The sequence below is a fragment of the Natrix helvetica genome (assembly GCF_964273705.1).
Source record: "Natrix helvetica genome assembly, chromosome: 5".
NCBI lineage: Eukaryota > Metazoa > Chordata > Lepidosauria > Squamata > Natricidae > Natrix > Natrix helvetica.
Genome location: NC_138551.1, coordinates 37,305,034 through 37,330,971, shown reverse-complemented (window position 1 = coordinate 37,330,971; position 25,938 = coordinate 37,305,034). Strand labels below are relative to the sequence as shown.

Genomic DNA, 25,938 nt, shown 5'->3' with positions numbered 1-25,938 from the left:
CGTATAAGTGATGTGAATATATGCCACAATTCTATAAGTGTGTAAATCAGAATGCCAGGCTCAAATAGAAACTATTTAGTATATACAAAATGCCTACAATATAGTATTTCAATAAGGAAGGATTCATTCAACAAAAGATCTGAAGCCACTGTGTATCATCCCACAATTGATGCCTAGAAGAGGGTGTGTGATTAGAATTGCAAGAAGGGAACACTGCCAATCTAACCCTGATAACTACCTGACCCACAAGATAGGGGTCAGTGAGTCCCATTTATTTAGTGGATCCTGAAGTGAATGGAGAGTAATATCACGAGCAAAACTGATGGCACGTGGTCACTATGCACACTGAGGCTACTTCCTCCATAACTATGCAAACTTCACCGCAAACACTCCTTTTGTCTCCTCCTCTTTCATCACTGATCTCCATTGAGGGTTTGCAGTGCTCCATTTTTATGATCTATAACACTCTCATGTGCACTCTTCATCAGCAGGAGCTTGCAAATTTAATCAGTCTTAAACCGCCCACCATATGCTGCCAAACTAACAGCTCTGGCATTCACTTTGGATATCCACTTTCTGTCTTTCACTTAGGTCAATCTATAAACATAAAACTGCACAACTGATTTAAAAAGAATATTCAGTGATTATAAGATTCAAAACTTTAAAAAGAGACAGATGCTTAAGCTATAGACTGGATCATGGCAATGCTAGTTATTTGTATTGTGTGCACACTGCATTCACTAGCCAATTCATAAGATTACACTTGCAATTTTCTAATTTATTTTAGGGAATTATATAAAAGGGGAAGTACTAAAAAGAATTCTAGTTTCTTTCCTGCTACTATGAAATTCAAATAAAGCAGAATTAATTAAAGTGCACCTCTTCTGATTTGGAAAAGCAAGATGTAGAAGCAAGGTAGCTATTTCCATGGCTAAAGCAACTATTACATATGGTCCAAACATAGGAAGAGCAAGAAACTAAAATAAATAATTAACGATACAAATGTCTTCCTCCCCTCTGTAAAACTGAGGGGAAAGTAATTTTCTACACATTCCAGGTGTTTTTCTCCAAATTACCCAATATTACTTTTTTTACCTAGCTTAATAGTGAACGGAAACCTGATTTTACAAGCCAATGGAGCAGAGTGTATGTTTTTGCTAGAAGAATGGGTCTTAGATTCTATGTTTTATTTCTTCATTAGGGGGCCGTCACACTGAGTGATTACTAAATGCAAGGCTGAATGAGACTGCTGGAGTAAAAGACAGCATAATGAACAAAGAAGGTTCTTGATTATTATAGCTGTCAGCACACAAGAATTGGGTTTATCACCTGGTTTAACCAACTGGTAAGAAAAACTAAGATAAATGTGAAAAACCCTCTGCTGGTTGTGTGCTTTTCCATTTCTCCTGGTTAAACAAGTTAAGTGAAATAAGCAGCTTTTTTTGAATCAAGTATTTAAAATGAAATGTAGCCACCATCCCACCATGCAGACTGATATAATTTTGAATAGCCACTCTTGCATTTAATTTTGTCTCTCTTGTTTTGGCCGAAACCAACCCCTACCGAAACATTTTACTCTGTGGGATGTCTTTATTTCTTTATAAAATGATATTACTTGTAAACTAAAGTTCATATTTCTAGTCCTTTAGAGTCAGTACAATGTAATGGTTGTGGCAGTGAGAATGTGTGAGAGATAGTGTGTGTGCATATGTGTGCTTGATTTCTAATAACCCTCAGCCATGGAATTTACTGAGTCACTTTGGAACAGTCCCCCTTTTCAGCCACCTTACCACAAGAGTATTTGGAGTGACAGTGGAACAAGTCTTGTATTCCTTTTAGATACAAACACATATCAAAAATGCTAACACTAATCACTAATAGTCAAAGGGTCACCAATCTGAATCCTGAAATATGAAAATAATAAATTTTGTGTAAGTTGCCTAACTTCTGATTTCTTTCAGGAACTTTCCCAAATCTAATAGATGTAGCTGCTCTGACCTCAAAATATATATTTTGTAAATTTGAAAAGGTGGTAATATATATATATATTATATATACAGAAAGACGGCAGCTCCGTTCCCATTTTAAGCCCACATTTTGAGCCCATGCTTGAAGATGGCAGGTGAGATCCTGCCGAAACGTTGCAAAGACAATCTCAACCTTACACGGGAAAAGACCCGAATACAACAAAACCAGCATACCTACACCCGTGAAAATCTACGAATATATATATATACACAAAACAGTTGGAAATATTTCAAATTAGAATCATTTTATTTTTACTCTGCAGATGTCCTGGACTTGACTATTACAATGCCAGTTTCCTATTGAAGGAATTATGAACTTGAATCTTTGATATATGTTAAAGACAATAACCTGGACAAAGCTGTCTTAAAATGTAGTGGAAAATCAGCATAATTTCATCTAAAGATGGATAAAGGTTAGAGTTATCAAAAATGTAGATTTGGTGAGGAGAGTATTTTTCAGGGACACCTGTTTCTCTTGCCATATTGTATGATATACTAATTATAACAACTGGTCACTTGTCTGAGATTGTTTACAATAATGCTAATGTTGCATCATTGGGAATTTATACTTGGCTAGATTATTCTTGGGTTATGCTTGAATGAATTATGGACATTTATTTCTCATGGAATTTTATTATCACACACACACAATGGTTCTGAAAAGTTCTGGCTTGAATGAAAAAATATCCTGGATAATTCTTCCCAACGTAACTGGTCGAACTCTTTCCAGGGCTATTTAACGAGGTACAAACCATATGCAACTCTCCAGGAAATACTGAAAGTTTAAACCACATGACCAATGATGAAGGATGTTAGGAATTGTAGAATTTCATCTTAGACTGTTAATAATATGAATTGGGCTCTCTGGCTGATTGTTCCCAAACAAATCAGACATTGGAAATCAAGGGAAAAAAACTATATTTTAGGAACAAATTTAGCTGCTCGTGTGGTTTGTTTAGCCTTTTCTTTCTTAGAAGAAGCCAGGAACATTTAAGTGTGGTGCCAGGATTTTTTTTTTTTTTTAGTGTTTCACCTGGGTGGTTTTTTACTCAAAACTGCTATATGTTATCTTTACTCGATATTGTGGATCCTTTTGCGGGTAAAGAAATTACTTGGATATGACCCTGTTGTCTTCCTAGAAATGATTTGATATTGCCTTCTCCCAGAGTGTATTTCAATGGCCTCCTTTGGCCATTGTAGTCCTCATATTTTTTTAGTCTTCCATCCAAGTACTAATCAGGACTAAACCTGTTTTGGGATCAACCAAAATCTGTTAGAGGCGGCAACTATTTCCATTTAAAAGGGACTGGCTAAAAAAATTGTTTTAGACAAAACTTACAACCTGTCTCCAAAATAAATATTTTTTCCAAAGTTCCAATACATGAGCAGCAACTAAAAGTTGCTATTGCTTTGCCTATCCACATCCTGCTCTTTTCTTTTCTTGATGCTCTTCCAGCTTAAATGTTTTGTCTTGTCTATTGAGAAGAAGGGAGGGGAGGGGAAGGGAGGAGAGGGGAGGACAGATGAGGGAACATGCCATAGCTGACTTCTAGAACATCAATTTAAACCTGTAGTTTATTTATCAAAACATTGGAATATAGCTTTCATATTTTTTTGACAATTTGAAAAATATATCTATCTTCAACTGCATTTTTAATAAGCTCTCTTATACAACCAGACCATTATTCACTTAAGCTTCAATTTATCCTTTCTTCAACTTCCATCCCCTCAAATTCTTCCAACATCTAACCACATTTCAGTGGGTTTGGACGTATCTCCTTTTTATTGTGGCAAGACAATTAAATACAGACTAGCTTCTGGCATGTTTAAATGACATGCTTTTTAGAATTTGGCTATTGTCAGCACTGTGAATTGATAATTATGTGGTCAGGGAACTAAACAAAAGAACACTAATGTTTCCCGATAGCTAGGAATTTTAATCCAATCTTTGGACTAGAAATCAAATTTTAAAAAGACGACACACAGACAGCAAGAGAGCACATTTGCAATTTGGAAAAGGTTTTGTTGTTTAAATTGAAAGAAAAGGAGTTAGGAAAAAGAAAGAAATAGCATTTAAATATGGCATTATCTAAAACTAAAGTAAAGCTTAAAGAAGGTAAAAAAATTAAATCTTTGAAAAACAAGTGTAGAATCGGAAAACACCATTTGTTCATATTTACATAATTCACTGAGAAAGAAGAATCCTGAAGAAACCTTGAAGAGAAATCAATGATTTCTACAGTAAAACCAGCTTTCACCAACATAGCTATTCTCCAAATTTGTTAGGGCGACATTTTCCAGAACCTCTCTTTTATTAAGCTTTAAGATTTAAACTTTGCTAATAACAACCATGAGAAAATCAAAATTGGTCTAAAATCTTAGCTATAGAATAGCCAGTTTTGATTTAAAAAAAAAACTGAGGCACGTTATCAGGTGGAAGCTCAAAATCTGAAAGACTGGTTATCCTGAAATTGAAGCAGACATGAAAATGCAAAGCTATATATGGATTTTCAGCAAACAGAAAACTTCCAAAGAAAGATATAGCAAATAATTGTGTAGCAATAGGGTACATTGGTTTGGAAGACAGAATTCCATTCTATTCTGTTGTCCTTTTTTTATAAATTAAGATAAGAATTTGGGTAGAAGGTAGAAAAATTCTAATTAAACATTATCAACATGTTACATTTTAAAAAGTGCCAATATCATTGCAAACTCAACTATTAAAATGTTTGCCAGCCATATTCCTATGTGCCATATAGATAAACAAATCACAATCAATCAGAATATAAACATAAATGTACATTTGATTAATTTTAAAAAATCTGCTCAATTAACCAATTAAGTAGCATCAAATAATGATTTTGTATCCTTAAATCATTATATGAAATCTTACAGATTTATTCAAACATCTTGATAACCAATACTGCTAAACTATTTTTCCCCCAAAATGACAGTGACAGTCAACAACACTATCAACCATAAAGTGAAAAATTCAAATATTTCATCCTTTTTTTAGACCTTGAAGGTATACAATAAGGCTACAATTTTGATTTTAGAAAACTGACATTGAAACAGAAATGAAAGGAAAAAAATATTGTTAAAAGTCAGTTTTTAAAATTTATTTAAACTGTAACTTCACAGACAGCAAGGCAATTTTTAAGCATGATCACTGTTAGCAGTTTTAGTAAAGCTAATACTTGCAAACTCAAAAATTCCAGGCAATGATAAGATGGTGGTATAAAGAAAAAGAAATGTTTTAATACCCCTTAGTGGTTGTCTGGATTTCTGTAACGAAAAAAAAATGAACTAAGGAAAGAGGATGTGGAAGTTACTCAAAGAAAGTAGAAAAATGCAATAATGAAGTGAAAGAGGCAATGCATAAGGGAAAAATGTATATTAGAAAATAATTGCTACAAAAGATGAAATGAGAGAATGTATGTGGAAGAAAAAGTTCTTTATAAACTTAACAGTTAAGTTATAAGTGATAAAAAACAGCAAGACTGTAGGGAAACATTAAAAATTTTAGATTTTAATGGAAACAAAGTTGTTTGAAAGTGAATTAAGAAAATTAAATAAGAAGCCTCCAGCAGAGTGAACTGAAGTAAAAATACCAATACCATGTTTCCCCAAAAATAAGACAGGGTCTTATTTTTTTTTGACAACCCCCCCCAAAAAAAAATTAGCGCTTGGCTTTATTTTGGAGAAGGTCTTATTATTTTTGAGGTGCAGGAAGCGGCGAACGTGGTCACCTCATGGTTGCTGCTGTGTTGCAATATTTTCGGAGAAGGCTTATTTTCAAGGGAGGGCTTATTTTAGTGCATGCGCTCAAAAGCCCAGTTGGGCTTATTATCTGGGGAGGTCTAATTTTCAGGAGTAATAATTTTAAAAATCAATTTTGATCAAAACTAAAAGGCGAAATAAACCCTATGAATGTTAGTGTGAAGAACAAAAGCTTGATTAAAAATTGAAAAAAAAATGCTATTACTTTTTCTAAATAGAGAAAAAAGTAAGAGTGAATGCCTAAACTACAGGAGGTAGAAAGGTGTTTGGCAAAATTCTGATTAATGTGTATGAGAAGTGGCAATAAGCAGAGGTTGAGCAGGGAGGTGTGCTGAATAGTTTTTGCTCTTTAGCAGATTACTTAGAGTTATATAAATGTGAAAAAGTTTATTGTATGTTCGTTCATTTAGGAAAGGATGTGATAAGGCATGAATTATGGGGTAATTTGAGCAATTATGGGATTTAAGGTTGATTGCTAAATGTAATGAGAGGAATAGATAATCAAAATAAAGAATTCATAAGAATAGATTAATGCTTAGTGAATGGTTCAACATTGAGCAGTGAATAAGACAGAATGGGTGATGTCCATTCACTGCTTACTGAGTTTACAGATAAATACGTAAGGAGTCTTTGTGGTGATTTTAAAGATATCTTGGTTGGGTAGTTGGCTTCAATATAGCTAATACAAACTGGCTGAAAATGGAATGACTTGCAGTGAAAATAGAATGTACAACACAACAAGCATGCATGAGGAAATTAATGTATCAAAGACCAAGGTAGTTGAGTTTGGCAGGGAAAAAAAGATTGCAAAGGATACATTTATAGGAAAAAGATAGAGCAAGTAACGAGTGGAAAAATTTTAAGGTGTGTAATAGGGAATATAAAGGTAGTTAGTAGCTTGTGATCTCTTGTGAAGACTGAATATTGAACAAATGAAAATGGTCTTGTGTAAGAACATGTTTCTGACCACTTTGTTATATGGTAGTGAGTTCAGTATGTCATAAAAAAAGTTGAATGTAGTGAGAATGTAAGTAGCAGATAGTAAAACAAAAAGAAACAGAATGAAAAATATATGGGCCCTCAATGAATGTAGTTTAGATACAAAAATGAAAAGAATTATATTGATTTTAGAATGGTCCTATAAAGGAAATAGAGCAGAGAAACAGAAACCAAATGTAAGAAGGAAAAATAAATGAGTTGAGTCAAAGAGGAAGAAGAAAACTGACAAATATTTGCTAGTTGAAATTTATGGGATTCTGAAAGAGAGGTAGTAAGTTTAAATATGAAAAGACAGTGTATGAATCAATAAATGGATGTGATAGAACCAAGTTTATATTGCAAAGATAGAATGACATGGGAAAAATATAACTGATATTGATGCAGATTAGATTTTACCCTTCTTTTCCTTATATTCTACCTTTATTCCATGCCTTAAAGCACATGTTTAACTTCCTTGACTATTCCTATTCTTTTTCAGCATTTTACAAAGTGTTGATTGCTCCAATAAGTAAGCATGACAGATCTGTCTTCCTCAGTGACGTGCAGTCAGGTGAGGCAGGTGAGGCACAGCCTCACCACTCTCATCATGAAAAAAAAAAGTAAAAGGAAAAATCTGAGCTAGTTGCTGCCTCACCGTGGATGACTCTGCTTAACCTCACTGGTGCTCTCCCTCCCCAAGTGTAGTGACTTCCTCCCCAGGCCCCCATTCATTTCTCTCTCACACACACACAGCTGGATAAAACTATATAAAAATCTAGCCCAGCTTCACTGATTACAAGTTTGAAAAGGCAACGTGGCTCCACCTGCAATCAAACTACACTTGGGGAGGGAGAGCACAAGGGAGCACTGAGGAGACCACAGGAGGAGGCAGGAAGCCAGGCAAAGAGCCATGCTGTAGTACACACACTTTCCCCCCCCCCCAGCCTCTTTCTTTTGGAAGGCTCGGCTCCCCTCCAGCTTCTCTGCCTCTCCTCTCACCCCAGCCTGCCAGCAGGAGGTGGTGGGTGGGCTTTATTGTGTTCCAGGCATTTCCCACCAAGACAGCAGGCTGCATTTGCAATGGTGGAGGTGTTTGGGAAAGGCAGCAGGGGAATGGGGGGGGGATGGCAGAGGAGCTGCTTTCAAGCCACTGGAAAAGATATCCAATCCAACTTTTGTGTGTGGGGGGGTTTGTTTGAGAGTGAGTGAGAGAGGGAAGGGGTAGGAGAGATAGTCCAATCCAACTTCTGTGTGTGTGTGTGTGTGTGTGTGTGTGTGTGTGTTTGAGAGAGGGGGAGGAAGGGAGAGAGGGAGGAAGGAGGGGAAGGAGAAGAAAAAGAAAAAGAAAGAAGGAGCAAAGGAGAAAAACAAATGCTGTCGCTTTAAATTGGAACTGAGCATGCCTGGCTGTGGAATTCTGGGAGTTGAAGTCCACAAGTCTAAAAATATTTGAAACCCAGCACTGTGTCAGTGCCTCACCAGTCATAAACCTCACCGCACGTCACTGGTCTTCCTGTATATAGTAACTACAGAGAGTATAAGCTGAGTCAGTTTCTTCTCTTCTGGAGGACTTCATTTGCTTCCCAAGGAGTATTGTAGCTATCCTAATGCTGGAGACAGGGGTTAGTCACAGTAGAAAAACCACATTTTGGAGCACATTGTGATTTCACCTGTAACTTTTACATTTACAAATTTACATTGCCCTACTTTATCCTCTGCAGCAACAAGGAGTATGAACATGTATAGAACTAAAAGTACATCAATGTAAGTCATGGAGGGGAATAGGTAAAAACACACAAACAAACAAGAAATGCAGCTGCTCAGGATTGAATTACGCAACATAAACTTGTTTGGATTTGTCCCTTGAACTCTGCTTAGAGAATATTCAGGATATTCAGAATTAAATAGAATCCAAGAATATGGATTAATACAGCTAATACAGTTTAATTTGTTCTAATTAAACATCAATCTTGCTTTGACCTTTGTACTGATCTCAGTACTAAGAAGTACCTCATCCAATTTCCATTTTGGGAAGTATCAGACTAATTAAATTGACTGTTTTATGAAAGAAGCAGCTGAATTTTCCCATACAAACAGATGAGCTGAATTTTGTTATACAGAACTGCAGCATCAGGGCACTTGCTCATAAATTGAGTAGTCCAAGGACAATGAAATCATTGCCCTTGTGACACCAGCATGCTCCAAGTTCCACTTCTCTGCTCTTGCTTGCTACTAGCATTCTTGACAAATTAAGATGTAATCTTCTATCTTGCGACTCAGCATGTATCCTCAAAGTTGTTCTACTCCCTGAGATTTTAAAGGCAGGAAGGCAATCAGACAGGCAGGCATGTGTATGTGTATCAGGTTTAATTTATTCTAGCAGAGACACTGAACTTTGTGTGAACAGACCTTTTATGGCTGTGAAAAAGAAAGAAAGACGGGGAAGGGTATACTTTAGGAATGGGAACTTCTGTTACTCCAGATATTAGTGAAGAATTTTCAGAGAGTTAGCTAACACAATGTGATAGGAGTACCAAAGAACTATAGTTCAGCCATTTCTACAAAGCTAATTTCTTTGCCATTGATCTAGAAAGAAAAGAAACTCCCATATACAGGAGCACCTACCTTTTCAACAAAAATAACTATTCTGGAAAATATTTATGATTTTACAGCTCTTCATATACAAACCTTAATTGTTTGTTCATTTAGCATTTTTGAAGTGGCTCAAAACAAGGCATCTTATGACATATAAAACTTGATATGGATAGGGCCTTCCTAATTGAAAAAGCTTTCATTAGTAACTACCTGTGATCTATAAACAGTAGGTAAGGGCTTTTTATCTATACCTCCAATGAAATATGTTGATTTTCTGAAGCCCCTGACCAGAAAATGACAACAATGGTATCTGCAGCTTAAAATATTGTCACCAATAGGATGACTCAAACCAATCACAGCATCATAAAATTTCTGCCACTGCATACTTGCATCCAGCTGTCTCACACAACTATGTAATTTGCATCATTTGCATGATTTGATTGTCATATACTTGTCATTATCTGCCCCCTTATCTCTTCTGTGGACACCATCAGTGAGCAAAAAACTAAGATGACTTAGCACCTGAGTCATCTTTTTATAGCCCTTAAAACACCTTAAAATCATAATTGTTAAAAGCTGCTGGTACGGTTATTGGCGATTTTGAAATGGAAAACAGATGAAAACTATAGCCTAGTTTCTAGAATTAAAAAGATATTTTGCAAATTGCATACTATGATTCCTGATCCAGTGTGGAAAAAAAAAACCATTTACCAGTACTATCCACAAAGACTTTATTTGCTTATTAAAAACATTTATTCTTCACTAATCTTCTTCAGACTTTTAGCGGGCTCATAGCAAATAATAATTATCTTTTTAATTCTAGAAAGAGGTTAACAATATAATGAGCTGCATTTCCTGATACCCCTAAATTATTTTAGGCTTGTGACACATCCAAAGATTGCCACCAAATTTTAATTCTTACAATGCCCAAGAAATTAACATAATTGTAACAGAAGAATAATCAGTCTATTTGCTATACCAATTTATTCTATTGGTTCAGTCTCTTACTTCTAGTTTCACCTGTTTGGGGAGTAGTATTTGGGATGTAATTCATATAGTTCTTGTTCAGGTACCCCTGCCCTACAGGCAGCAACTTTACTGTGTAAAAGTAACTGAGTGAATCAGCTCTTATGTTAAAACAGTGTGTTAACTTTACCCATTAGACAGATTAAGCAGCCAGACAAAAACCAATTTAGAGCTACTACAAATCAACTTTTACACGACTGTTTTTTTCAAGTATCTCCCTCCATCATCACCATTTTCTGTTTCAAGTAAGATATGCAAACCTACAATTGCTCCTCATTATGCAGCCTCGAGGCATTTGTATAGTACAAGTACCGGAGTCATAAAAAAAAAAGTGGAGGGAAATGCTGGAGTTCCTGTTCTCACTGCTGACCTACATATTGTAACTTAATTGCAAACTTCATTTTATGATGTGTGCCAGGAGAGAGAACCTGCTGCTGTCATGCTGTGTTGACTCATTTAAAAGGGAATTGTTACTGAATGTTCCTGTCACCAACAAGACATCGTTCATATCGTGTTTCCCCGAAATTATGACATGTCCTGATAATAAAGCCATGCCATATTTTTCCTATGGACAAAAATATACACCCTCCCCCAATAATAAGCCCCCTGGACAACCCCCCCTCCAGCCAGGCAGAGCGCCACTCACCAACCTAGCAGTATCTTGAAGGTGCAAAGCCACAGGAGCTGGGGGAGGGGGGGCAAAGGCGCTCACATTGCTTGATGCCTTTGGGATACCACAGCGGCGGTGGCACCATAGCGGCAGTGGCGCCACAGCGGCAGTGGTGCCCTGGCCTGGCCCTGAAGGGAGAGCTGGGCATGGTGAGGCTGGGTGGCACGCGAGCTGGATGCAGAACAAGTGCTCCTGCAACCTCTCTTTCCAGCTGGGCACAGCGCCAGCGGCTTAGCACCTTTGGGATATTACTGGGTCGGTGAGTGGTACTCTGCCCAGCTGGAAAGGGGGGTTGCCGGGCGGCTGCTCATGAGCGTGGTCACCTCATGGCAGCTTTGTTGCGCTGCTGTGACAGCACAACACAGCCGTTTGCCCCTGAGGCTATGCCCGGCTCTTTGGGCGCCCACTCACAAGAGAGCATCCACCTGGCAACCCCAAACCAATAAGCCCCCCGCCTGATAATAAGGCCCAAGCAAAATTTGGGGGGTCAAAAGAAAATAAGACCCTGTCTTATTTTCGGGGAAACACCGTAGGAAGATGTTCATCTCTGGGGAGTGTTCTGTGTATAAATTATTGAAACAGCATAAAAAGAAAGAGATGAAATTTAATAAATGAAGGCATCTGACTTACGAGTGCAGGGCATGGAAGCAGCATCATTTTCTGCTCGGAAAAAGCCTGGATCACAGGTGCAAGAAGTAGAACCTTCCCAGATGGAGAAACTATGGGGTGGGCACTTGGCACAGGCAACATCTGTTGAGAAGGCTTTGTGGTATCCAATCTTGCATGCTTAGAGAGAGGAAAGGGAAAAGAAAGATTAGTTAGATAATAAATGGTTCTTTTATTTATTCATATGAGGATTCATGGACATTTTCAAAAGGAAATGAATAATTACCACTCAACCAGCCAAGTAATGAAATAGTTATCATGTTCTTGATTGCAAGCTGCTCAACTGGGAGATACAATTTTAAATCCAGCGAAAGCCTTTTTAACAAGCAGGCTTACAATTACACCTATAATCTTATATGTTTAGAAATCTGGTTGAGGAAAAAAATCTCATTTATTTCCTGCCCACAAATGTGTATTTGAAGTAATTAATTAAGCAGAAATTTAAGATAGAAAAGTATTCAACACTAAAAGCCATTCAAAACAGAGAAAGCTACCTGGGAGGCTTTTATAAATGGCAAAGATCAAAAGAAGAGTGGATGTTTGCCAATATTTATAGCTCACTTTATTGGTTATAACTTTACCATCTGGTCTAGGTATCAATGACCTTTTTCAATCAAAGGCATATCTTGAATTTTGACTAAATGTGAAAGGCATGACTAGGAAATGGCTGTCATGAAAGAGTTGTCATGTACAAAACAATGAGTAAGTCAGTCACTCACATCCTTTTAGTAGCCTCCCAAGATGGAGCCTTAGTGAGCTAAAAGATATTCCTGAAAATCAACATAAAGCTAGAGGCTAGTGCTTTGTTCTGAAACATGCCCATTTCACATTATTTCCAGTCTTTAAAAAATAAAACCCTCATATCAGCCACCTAGAGTCATTATATGGGATAGGCAGCCATATAAGTCACATAATAAATAAATAAATGTCAGACCTCAAGGGAGGTATCTGGAGTCACACCAATGCCCTCATGCACCAATGTTGCCTCTCCTGACTTAACTTGCCTCTAATTAATTGTGCATGTGTAACAATCAATATATACTTTCAGTTTTCCTCCTATCAGTTTCTCATCGTGTCATATCTTCTCATGATTGTTTTACATTAAGTCAATTTCACTACCAAGGGAAACTTTAAGTTCCTCTCTAGGGATTTGATTCCAAAATTTTCTCAGCACTCCCTTGCAACGTTTATAAAGGAGCAAGTCACTTCACCTGTATTAACAAAACCATTTATGGAATCTCTTCAAGGAGTCTCAAAGTTTGGCACAACATCCATCAAAATGAATATATTGTCTTTGTTTACTTTGATTTTCATTGGGCTAAAGTAACTTATCAAACAGACAACTACAGACTTAATATTTCTTATTGCTTTAATTATTACATAATTAAATAGGGTTCAAGGTGCAGGTGAATTTTGGCTGTTTCCAATGGTCATAGAGTGTTTTATTTTATATACCAAGAAGGAAAAAAAAATTAGTTAAAAGATTTTTTAAAATGGATTGAAATACATAAATTAACTCAAAAAAGGTTAATGTACAATTCAAACTAGAGACATTTAACAGGAAAAGTATGGAAAATTGTATTTTCTTCTTATATGTGATAATGGCAGCAAGATTTCTGTGTGCCCAACAATGGAAGGAATTGACAATATCTACAATGGAAGAGTCCCTGTCATTTCTGTTGGAGCTGGCAGAGATGACAAAATTAACTCTTCCAATTAGTCAAAAATTGGCTAAATCTAATATCAATTTGAAGCTTCTTTTAGACTTTTTGCATAAAATAGAAATAATTAAATAATCATATGGATATAGGTATTAAAATATTTATAGATTATTCAAAAATGGATGTTACATTGTAATTGTAGAGCAACAGTTGAATTCAAGTTTTATTTATATCTGCTGTAAAGAAGTTGAAAATTATTATTTGTTTGCATTTTTGTTTCTGTTTTATATTTTATTGCACTTCTATGTGCCATTTTTCTATATATTTTGACTTCTATTCTCTCTTGACTATTAAAGGTTCCCCTCACACATATGTGCTAGTCATTCCCAGCTCTAGGCGGAAGTGCTCATCTCCATTACAAAGCCGAAGAGCCAGTGCTATCCGAAGACGTTTCCGTGGTCCTGTAGCCGGAATGACTAAATGCCGAAGACACATGTAACGCTCTTCCCTTCCCACCAAAGGTGGTCCCTATTTTTCTACTTGCATTTTTACATGCTTTTGAACTGCTATGTTGGCAGAAGCTGGGACAAGTAACGGGAGCTCACTCTGTTATGCGGCACTAGATATTTGAACCGTAGAATGCTGACCTTTCTGATCAACAAGCTCAGCATCTTAGCCACTGAGCCAACATGTCCCCTCACTTGACTATTAGTTTTCCATTAATTTGTTATTTTTTAAAACTTAATAAAGTTGTTTTTTTAAGTAATGCTTTTGGTGGATTTTTGCTAACTGTTAACATTTGCAGAAGCTAATATTGTCAGCATCCCATTTCATATCCAAGAACACAGAAAAACATAAAATGTTTCATGTTGAACATGAATTGTTTTCAATAGTGGGCAACTAAATGTATTTGAGAAATGCACATATAAGGCAAAAGAAAGTTACATACACAATCAAAATGGCTCATATCGTGGACATAACCTATAGAAAACATAAGATGTAGACGTGATAGAGTAAACATTGTGAAATTAAATAGAAAATGCTATCCATCATGGAATTCAAATTTATATCAAATCTACCTGGCGACATCCAATGACTATAGTATTTTTATGTGCCTAATAATTATCTTGGAAAACAAAATTTATTGCTGTACTTTTCCCCCTAGAAATATTATATTATAACATTATATATTTTTACAGAACTGATTTTTTCAATTTTTTATATAGTACAGCTGTTATTGCTTTTTTTACAGAAATATGTAGCTGAAGTTACAGCATATATTAAAATTCTAGTAGTCATATATTCAGACCAAAAAATGTATTTTCTACATTTGAATATTGTGGTTTTGAAGTCTGCAGCATGACATTTCCATATAGGCAGTTTGATTCTCAAATTAAACAAAATGCCAGAAACCAAAGAAGAAATCTGGAAGGAAAATTTAAGGATGGAAACACTAGCAATTTGAGACCCATTTACTAACTTCTTGCTCTTTCCTCAAAACATCTTCCTTGCGCTTAATATGCTTGAAAAGATCTGAGGAAAAATAGTGCAAGGAATGTATCCATTTTCACATCCGAGCTGAAATGTGCTTTTTTCTGCTTCTCTCGTACTATGATACATGCAGATCATGTTAATCCAAAAAAGAAAAATGGAACAAAGCCATTTTTTAACAGAATGTACATTTTACCAAACATAGGTTTTTCATGCACATTATAGACTAATTTAAGCAGAAACACATTCAAGCTCATCTGTGACAAGAGCCCTTAAGTCACTTTGGAGCTTAGCCTGCTGTATTTCAGTCCAAGTGTTTTGAAAGGGCTGGGTCCAGCATTATTCTTTTCTGGCTCAAGACAACTCACATACCTATTCTTTGGAAAGCATTTGCTTTTTTCCTATATATTAATCCCAGTTCATTAATTTTTTAGAACCCAAGAAAACTCGCTTAAACACACACACACACTCTCTCTCCTTCCCTCCCTCCATCTGTCTCTCTCTTTCCATCTCTCATGCAGCAGTTTTATTTCAGCTGTAGAAAATCACAAAACCAAATGCACAATATCTTCATTTTCTTTATTCACGAATCCCAGTTCTTGGCATTTTACTCTATTTGCTAATCCACTACATTAATTCAACGTTTCTTTACATCTTAACAGACTTCTATACCACAATTTAATCTTATTCTTTGAAAGCCCCCCCCCCCTTCTCTTTTTCTGACAGAAAAACAGCTAAGGCCTTTCAAATGAAACAAACTTAAGATATTATACAGTATTTTTGCATGTTAACAAAGTGATAAAAAAGCAAAGCTGCATAGATCCCAATTTCCTGAAATCTTTATTGAACATTCAAGACAATTCTTCATTCTTTTCTTTTTCTAGGGAGGATTTTCTGGAGAAGACAGTGTGTGAATGGCATCCTTACATGGCTCACAGAAAGATGTATTCTTATACAGATTGCAAAAGATGCCATTGTAAAAAGATTAGATCACATGAGCAATGCAAACTTTGAATTAAATTCCCTTAGCTTTGCCTTAATTAGTTCTTTCTGTTTGAAAGACACAGAGAGTGAACGGGGCCAAGGGGAAACATTTTTTTATTCAGATCACACACTGACATGACAAGGTTATTGTGGAAATATAATTGTCTTCAGGATTTCATAATGGAAGTACTGAATCAGAGAAAAACAAAACCCTAACACCTGTGCAGACTCCCTGATCTCTTCCAGCATATAATTTTATTACACAGAGATCTTTTTTCCAATAAAACAATTAGTGCACTTTACTCTAGGCTACACTGTAGGGCAGTTGTTGGAATTCTGTTGCCTCTTGGGGCAGTCACACATCAACATAATGGCTTCGGTTCAAATATAGTTATACACAGATTGATGCTGTGTGACAATATGGGTCTCTTGAGCCAAAGTAGAATATTGGAATCATATAAGAATATACTTTCCCAGTGAGTCAAAGAAAGTAAGCAATGGCATTTGAACATTGGACATTGGGATATATCATCACACAGGGATTAAACAGTCATAAAAACAATAGTACACGATTAAAGCAAAGTAATTAAAAAACAAATGTTACAGAGAATTTGTAGCTGGAGAAGGCTAGTATTAAAAATACGTCTTTTTTAAAGATCTCAAATATACCAGCATTTAAAAGATGACTGTCACTATGGCATGATTGGAACTGATATATTATAAAGGAAAATGTATTTACATGAAGATATAGAGAGGTACTATACACATTTTTGCTGAGCTCTGGTGTCTGTTTCATAAAAATGACATGAAAGGGACATTGTCTCTGAAAGATCTGAAAACGCCATGCACAATATGCATAACTGTTAAAAATAATATAGATTTGCAAATGAGAAAAAAAATAAAAGTATCAAGTTACCTACTTGATCTCAATTGTCTGAAGGCAAAAATGACATCAGCATTATTATTATTAATCTTTGGTGAGATTCACAGCTTTGGGGCAGGTTGGTAGCTCAACAGCTCAAGTCCTAACCAAGGACCTAGGAACTGTTAAGGTAACATCAGAGGATATAACATGTTCCAAGCATGGTGGTTTTTTGTAGAGTCAGGATGTTCAAGTCTGATAAATTTAGAATTTCCAAATAGTGAGGTAGTCCTTTAGGTATTGCTCCAAGGGCTCCAATTACAATTGGGACAGCACACGATTTCTTTTTCCACAGTTACTCAACTTCAGTTTGCAAGTCCTGGTACTTTGTGATTTTTTTCTTGTTGCTTATCTTCAATTTGTGCATCACTATTATTACCATTTTAATGACCAAAACCTATTTGGCACTGTGTTGCTGAATTTTAGTTTGATCATCTTTTTTTTTTTTACAATATCAATAGTACCTGTTTTTTCTTCCCTCTTTTGACAGATTCTCAAATTATAACAAACTCACATCTGCCACGCCACAAGCCGACAGCTTCTTCTTATTTCAGGGGATTTTTTTTTTTTTTGGCTCTCCACAAATTTACTGGGTGTTAATTATACAACTCAATTATTTGTTTCATTGCACCATGACCCCCCTCAGCAAATATTCCGCAATTTTGAATCCAAAAATTCATCAGGGCTTTTTTTTGACAAGCCATCTCAGGCCAGGCTCTTTTGACCTAAAAGCCACTAATCTCTACCTCAAACAAAATTGCAGGATTTTCTTTCACTATCCTTCATCTCATCTTGAATTCCACGAGTTTTATTTCCTAGTTCTTTGGTAGCATACAGATAATTTGGGAACACATTTTAATTTAACTTAAACTTTTGTCGTGATTTTTAACAGGGCAAAATGATGCATCATAGGAAAACAAAGGACCTCAAATGAGCTATCTTATTGAAGGTATCCAGAATCCAGGACCCGTGACTCCTGAGGGAATGACATTTGAAAAAGTTGTGATTGCTTCAGTGCCCCTGGCTTCTGCTGTGCTGATTTTCAACATTCCCTGATAGTTTCCCAGCCAATTTCCTAATCCCTCGCTCCTTCCCCCACACTGCAGCAGCTATTTATCTAGAGGAAGGGAAAAGAAAAGAAGGGAAAGTAAAGAGAAAGGAACATGGAAGAAGAAACTTGCACACATCTTTTCTGATTCATGCTATCCTCACATACACTCCCCTAACATGTGCTGCTCCCCTATGCACCCTACCTAATACACACAACGTCTCTCATGCCTTATTCCCAATCTATGCTGCCTGACTGTGCACCAGTGGTGGGTTTCAAAAATTTTTAGAACCTCTTCTATAGGTGTGGCCTGTTTTGTGCGATGGCTTGGCGGTCATGTGATCAGGTGGGAGTGGCTTGGACTGACCGGCTGGGAGTGACTTGGCAGTCATGTGACTGTGTGGGTGTGGCCAACTTGCAAAATGTGGTGAAACTCACTTAACAAAGCTCTTGCTTAGCAATCAAAATGTTGGCTATGTTGGCTCAGAAACCCTGGCATTTGAAGCACACAAGTCTTAAAGCTGTCAAGTTACAAGACCCTTGCACCCCTAACACTTTAGGGGGAAAAACCCCTGGGGTGTTCAAACGTGACAGCTTTAAGACTTGTGGACTTCAACTCCCAGAATGGCTGGTTGGGGAATTCTGGGAGTTGAAGTCTGTACATCTTAAAGTTGCTAAGGCTGAGAAACGCTGCTCTAGAGGTAGCCACTTTAACTGTGAATGTTTGGAGATAAGAGGGATTAGGAGGGATAACTCCTCTGCTATCCTCTCAATCTACTCTTACAAAAGCCTCCAGGTTAAGATAAACTTTGTTGACATATCTTTACGGTGAGCACACTGGCTGGCATCTTTTAAAAATGAAATGGTGTTGTTTGCTCTCAAGAGAAAGTATACATCTACTTTGAAAGAGCTAAAGCCAAGGTCATTTTCATGTTGCTTAAGAGTGAACACACTAATTGTGAAGCCTAACGAAAGAAGCGACACACACAGAAAAACAAGAAGGGGTGGAGTTAATGAAAGCAGTGAGAAGGTGCAACCACCAGAACTGAGAAATAGGGAAGGTGGGGAGGGATTCTTAGTTGCCGTTCATCTTTTCTTCTCAGCCCTCAAGGGGCCTCCATCAAGCAATGCCATGGGAGTGCCCTAAAGATAGGAAATCGACTCTTTCGGCTTGACCCTCGTCATTCACACATCCACGCAGCCTGTGGTCACTTCCAGGAGGCTGTGCCCGAGCAAGCAGGAAGGAAAAGCTGCACCCACCCCCAGGCACCCTCGACTCCCACCCACTCCCTCATCCCCCAAAGTTTTGCACCTGCAACTCAGTTTTCACTTTGCGACTCAGATGAAGCAGTGGCGGGGCCTTCTCCCATCCGGGCTCTTTCCTCTCACACTTCATCTTGATGATGTTGCTACAGCTGCCAGACACATCCAGATGGAGGTAGCTGGAGATGCACCAAAGCAGCTCAGTGGGCGAGCGAGCAAGCGAGCGAGGATCCGGCTGCCTGATCCTCCATCACTCGTTCTTTTGCCCGCCTGGACCGCCTCAGTGCCACTCTGACTACCTCCATCCGGCTGTGCCCGGCAGCTGCGGTGACATCATCAAGATGAAGTGGCTTGAAGGCGAAGGGGCTTTGGTGTTCTGCCTATGCGGCAACGGGGCCCTGTCCTGGCCAGCCTCTTCCCTCTCGCTCTTCATCTTGATGATGTCACTGCAGCTGCCAGGCGTGGACAGACGGAGGTAGCTGGAGTGGCACCGAGGCGGTCTGGGCAGGTGAAAGAGCGAGGGAGCGATGGAGGAGGAGCCGAGGAGAACACAGAGAAGAGTACAAAGTCCAATGGAGGCAGGAAGGTTCTGGCCACTCCGGGAAGCCGCGAAAGCAGCTGGGAGAGGTGCATGGCTTGGTTTAGCTTCCCTGGAGCCGTGCGCTTCACCCAGCCATTTTCACACTCCCCGGAGCGCCGAGAACCTTCCCCCCTCCGCTGGACTTCGTGCTCTTCTCCATGCTCTCCTTGACTCCTTGTGACTGCAATAGACTCCAGAAGCAGCTTTTGGGGCTAATGGGGCTTGGGCTTCGAGCCCAACAGCCCCCGCTGCTTCTGGACATCTATTGCAGTTGCGAGGAGCTGCGGACAGCGCAGAAAAGAGCACAAAGTCTAGCAGAGGCAGGAATGCAAAAACAGTGCCTACTATTCCCTGGCAAGGGGAGTGAAGGAAACCGCCTGGGTCTCTGCTCCCCACTTCACCTGCCTGGAGCCACCGAAAGCTTTAGACTCTGGCAGCAGTACTGGTTTCCCACCACTTCGGCATCCCTGTAAGGCGATTCCGCATTCTCCCTTTCCTTTGCCCCTCCTCCCTTCAAAAGCTGTGAGGCACTTTCTTAGTGCCGATTGCCCGGCTGGCATGGCCCCGCAGATGCACCTCTTCCTCCCTCCTCCTCCTCACTTCCCAAAGGGTCTTCCCCTCCTTTCTGGAGCTCAGTGGGAGCCTGGCACAAGGGATGGGAGGCTGCTTTTGAAACCACACCTTGGAAAACTTTGCCGGGAAGGGAGCCAGGGAACCAGTTGGGGGAGGGATGCCCTGGAATGCCCCCTTGGTTTGCTGGCAGCCATACCTTCTAGGTAATTTCAGGGAGGTCCTAGGAGGCTGGCTGTGCCATGCAAGCTACTGTCCGCAAGCGGTGATGGAACAGGCGGGGGAAGTGAGCGAGGGGGCGGTGAAGGCACTCCATGAGGTACGGGTTCTAACCGGTACAGTAGATTTGTGGAACCTGTTCTACCAAACAGTTAGAACTGGCAGGAACCCAGCCCTGCTGTGCACCCTCATGGCATCTCTAGCACGTGCACACAACTCTTCCCAACCCACATAACACCCTTCATTTGCAATCATAAATCATTCCTGAATCACAACCCTGCATACCCTTTCTGTTAAGAAAGGAAGGAAGGAAGGAAGGAAGGAAGGAAGGAAGGAAGGAAGGAAGGAAGGAAGGAAGGAAGGAAGGAAGGAAGGAAGATTTCTGATACTCCCTACCACCTTCCCATAATTCAATGGGGAACTCAACAGAAAGTCAGAACTTGCTCCTGCTTCCATTGTTTTGTTTTTGCTTTGCTTTTTTTGCCTACCAGTGGTCATTATGCTTTTCTGTTTAGGTAAAGAAATATATTTAAAACTTTGACACAATAGGACACAGGTTGTCTAGTGAATTAATAAGAGACTTGTAAAAATTATAGTTTTCTGGTTCCAGCTAATTTTTCAGTGCATTGCCTTAACGGCCATATAGCTCCTTAGTAGTCAAAAGGGAATAAATAAAATGGGTCTTTCTTTGAGTTGTTATTTGCGACCTATAGAATTCAGGTCAGTGTATGAAGTAGCCAAGTAAAAAAGAGCTGCCTTTGTTTAGCAGTTCTTATTGATATGTATTTTATAGTCTTTGCCTCAGAATCTCAATAAATTACAAGGTATTTGATAATACCAAGAACTATTTTATTACTAAATCTATATATAGAGGAAAAAACAATTTCTCCACATTCTAGTAATTTTTCTGATTTGCTAAGGAAATTTGATTTAATCTTGATATATATCTTTTGTGGGAAACAATCCACCGAAACATAATACTGCATAATTAAGGAACACTGTTGTCATAGATGTTCATTTTGAACCATAGGGAAGGAAGGAAGAAAGAAGAAAGGAAGGGAACAGGGAAGGAGCAGAGAGATAAATTTCCTTCCTTCGCTCTTTTCCTCTCTCCCTAGAATTCCTTTCCACCAAAATGACAAAACATGCATTATGATGCCACATGCAAATAATACTCAATTATACTTGTGTTTTAATGTTTTCTGGATTTTCTTCTCCTGCAATTTTAATTAAAATTCTTCTACTACATTCTAAAGAGGCAGAAAGCTATGTTTCTTCTGTGCAAGCAAATAATTTCTCAAAAGTAGGGAATGGGTTTTGTTAGCACACTACTGCTGAGGCCTAAGACTATATGGCTTGGTTGGGTTCACTTTCAAATTGGTTGACCTGGGGTCACCTTCATTTTAAATCCTGGTATTTCTTACATGATTCAGCCATTCAAGTACAACCAGTTCCATTTGATCTATGAAAGGTGGCACCTTTTTAATAGTCAAAAAAATGTTTTCTTTTCTTCATTTCTCATGACACCATGAAATATCTCTTTTGTTCTCATGGTTTCGGCTTTTAAATTATCCGTCAGTCACAAGAGGTGGTTCAGATTCTGTTGAAACATGTCATGATTGAACTAAGTAGTGTTCTATGTGATTTCACCACAATCAGAAAAGAAAGGACTCCGAAATCTATGTTAAGTCCACAGAAATGAAGTGACACAATCACCCCTGGCAGAAGTAAAGCTCTGTTTCTGACTAGGATAGCATTGGCAACCCATGGTTCACAAATTCAATGTGAGTACTGAAAGCTTTTCAAACTGTGTACCCACTCTTCTGCCTGCTATTAATGAATCTCTTCTTAGGTTCTGGCCACCATTTCCACTTGCATTGTGATTGCTCGTACCATAATCATTGCTTGTTATATGTGGTTGCCATGGTCTACTTATGACATTAAGCAGAGCATGCCTGGGGCAGGAAGATGTTATTCCTTTTTCTGTAATTCTATTTTTTTGTTTTTTTCTTCACCAGCCGTAAATTCTGCTGAGATCCCTACCTTGCCTCTTTCTGTCTCACTCATATTTTAGGGAAGAAGAAAGAAAGAGAAACTATAGTAGCCAAACATGCATGGATCTTTATTTTTCACAAAAATGAAAGTAGCACAAGTATCAGGATCAGAACATTTATGATGAGAAGATTGCTATGAATCAACACTAAGGGGTATTCAGTGTCACTGAAGGACACACACCACAAAACTGCTCAGCAATATGTTCCTTAGCAAAGAGGAGAAAAGTAAGATTTGCATATGTAATATTAAAGGATGCTAAAAATTATGCTAATTATACTTAGGATCTACTTCAAGTGCACTGACCTTCTACTATTGCTCCAACTTAATTTTTTTTTCATCCAATCGAGTAACATTTAATACTGGTGTCAGCAGCAAGTGATGCTGAGTGAAGAATAATATCTGTACTAGCTTTCCTAATTCAGACTGCCCAATGTGCTGCTATGCTTATTATAGGCTTCATCTGACTTGGGAAATTTAATTGCTTTTGCAGAAAGCTGTTAAGATTCAGGAAATGAGTCAGCTAGCAAATTTTAGAAAGCTAACCATTAAAAAAAAATCTTAGGCATCATTTCTCACTTTATTCAAGCAACTAGGGGCAATCTATGATGACATTGTTAAATTGGCACTTTTAAAAACTAGATCAGTGAAGCTTTTGCAGTGACATAGAAAAAAAAGGCGAGTTATTATTTGATAAATATTACACTGAGTGGTGAGCTGGAACAGGTCATTTATGTATAAAGGATAACAGGAAGATATTCCTTATCTTTTACATGAAACACAAATATGTATAAGGAATTCAATGGCAATTTTAAAGTACGAACATACAATAATTTTGGGAGTGACTAGAAAATCTAGTCGGTCAAGAATGTTAATGTGGTTGGCCTAGCTGGATAAAATAAGCTCAATTTCTTTTATATGTGTGTAATATTAAGGGCATATATAAAGGAGCGGGTGGTCAGTTATATGGTTGTTACTGCACCCTTTGGTGTTCACCTCTGAAAGATGTCTGAGAGCAAAGAAGTAACAATATAAGAAATAATTAAACATCGGTAAAGATGAAGGTTGTCCTTGCACATATGTTCTATTTGTTCCCAACTCTAGGCAGCAGTGCTCATCTGTTTCAAAGCTGAAGAGTCCGCACTGACTGAAGACGTCTCTGTGGTCATGTGGCCGGCATGACTAAATGCCGAAGGCACATGGAACGCTGTTACCTTCCCATCAAAGGTGGTTCCTATTTTTCTACTTGCATTTTTACATGCTAGGTTGGCAGAAGCTGGGACAAGTAATGGAACAATTAAACATAAGGAAGCTACAAATCAGGATTTCCCAGTGACCCCATTCCGAGGGTATTTTCAAAAGTCAAATGTATAAAAATATGTTTTATGGTGAATAATTTGTGTTAATGTGTTCAATATTGTCAATATTGAATATATTTTTTTCAAAACATATTTTCAACATTTGCAATTTTTAAAAAGTTGGTAAAACTATCTTAGGTCTTACAGTACATAATTTCTTCTGGATGTATTAATATCTCTGAATATAAAAATATATGTAACTGTTCTTAGAAACGTTCCCTAATATATTTTCCAAACAGGTATATGCTAAGCATATTATATTGTGACAAATTATATTATCAGCATATATCAGTCCATTGCAGCATGACAGCTTCTTCATTTATGGACTGTAATGTAGCATGCTGATCCAATACAAGTTGGTAATATACTGTATGGATGGTTTGGGATTTTTAATTTTTTTTCAATTAGACCTGAAAAAGAGCAATCGTGAAATCAGTCATTAAGTTGTATTCTGTACCCAAGGGAGTATTAAAATCTGAGTCTGTCGAATCTTAGTCTAGAAGCTTAATCATAATATATAAGCATATTTTTTAAAAAAAAAAATTGCTCCATTTTGGTGTACATTTTCCAAATACGTTTTATATGCATTCTGAGTATAATAACAGATATTTTAATGGAGTCTATTCAAGTTGCTGATCCAAACTGTTTTAAGGCCTTGTTTAATTTGTTCTGAAATGTGCAGGGGACATCTTTTTTCATGCTTAACATCACCTACTACTCTGGAATACTCTTCCTAGGAACATTTATCTGGCATCATTATTACTAACTTTTAAGTGCAGGCAACTTTTAAGTACTATACAGTTTTCCTCATAATGTTACATTATATTTAGTCCAGGAATATTCTGGGATTTTTGTCATTCTTTAATGGTGGGGGAGGGTTATTGATATTATCTGTTGATGTGCTTTTAAACTGTGTAAGTAACATAAAACCTTTTGAAGACAGTTTAAAGTAGGGGAAATGGATACATAAAGTTTTCTCCCATCTTCCAAATTGCATTCTCCAGTCCCCTTATAATTGTTTCCCTGATTCATCTTTCCCATGGATTTTCAACTAAATTGTAGTTCAAACTGCAAGATAGAAAACAGGGAAAAGAGGAATGGCAAGTAGGAACACATTTCTCATCTTCTAATAATTATTAAAATAACTTGTATACATTTGTTCCAATGGTAACACAAGTAGATGCTACCAAGCACATAAAAATGAAGTTCCAATGGTAACACAAATAGATGCCACCAAGCACATAAAAATGAAGTTAAAAATGAAGAACATATAGGTAATTCTGTGTCTAGGTACATTTATAGTGGGAAGTATAGAAATGAGCAGAGGTCCAGCAGCCAGTGCCAATAACATCAGAATTTAGTTAGGATTAGAAAGTAGCCAATTGGACAGACTTTACAATCTTTTTTTTCTTAAGCTTACTAATTGTCTGAATCCTTACATAAACAAATCCTAATCCTTGTTGTAAGCTTCCTTACTCAAATCAGTGAGAGAGTAAAGCAGGCAGGAAGCATTAAAAACTACTGCAGATCAAGGAGCACAGGAAAATGTTTTATATCAAGGCAGACCATTGGTCCAAGCTGAGGCTCACTTATGTTGACAGTGGCTCAAAAGATTTCAGACAGGAATCTTTGCCAGCAAAACATGGAAATGCCAGAGATAGAATTTGGAGCTGTTTGCAGCGTTTTGCTCAAAAGCCAAATTGGGTGAAACATATCAAAACAAGATAATGCATGCAAAGCACTCTGAACATCTGAAAACAGCATGTAACAACAAAGCTTTGTTGTTGTCATTATTTCCATCTCCCCATGTGGTAAATGCAAATGACTTTGAGCTATCTGAAACTATTTTATCACAATTCTATCTTATAACTACTTCATACAAATTAGTGACATTTCTTTTTTCCAAATGCCTTCATGATCTAACACACAGTTTCTTGGACAAACTGTGTTATGAAAGAACTGAATGTGGGAATAACTGTCCTGCACATACTTTTGTGATTCTATAGTTGTTGTGGTTAAAAAAAGAAGAAGAGAAATGAGAAGGAGAA

At 37.7% G+C, this 25,938-nt stretch overlaps 1 protein-coding gene across 2 annotated transcripts in view; it reads right to left on the bottom strand.

The window, feature by feature from the left end:
* The window catches only part of EPHA4 (EPH receptor A4), a 163,874-nt gene that overhangs the window by 91,186 nt on the left and 46,750 nt on the right, over window positions 1-25,938 (bottom strand). For both annotated transcript variants that reach the window (XM_081956369.1, XM_081956370.1), the window contains exon 4: window positions 11,707-11,862. In XM_081956369.1, the coding sequence (XP_081812495.1) occupies window positions 11,707-11,862 (156 nt within the window). The remainder of the gene's footprint in view (window positions 1-11,706; window positions 11,863-25,938) is intronic.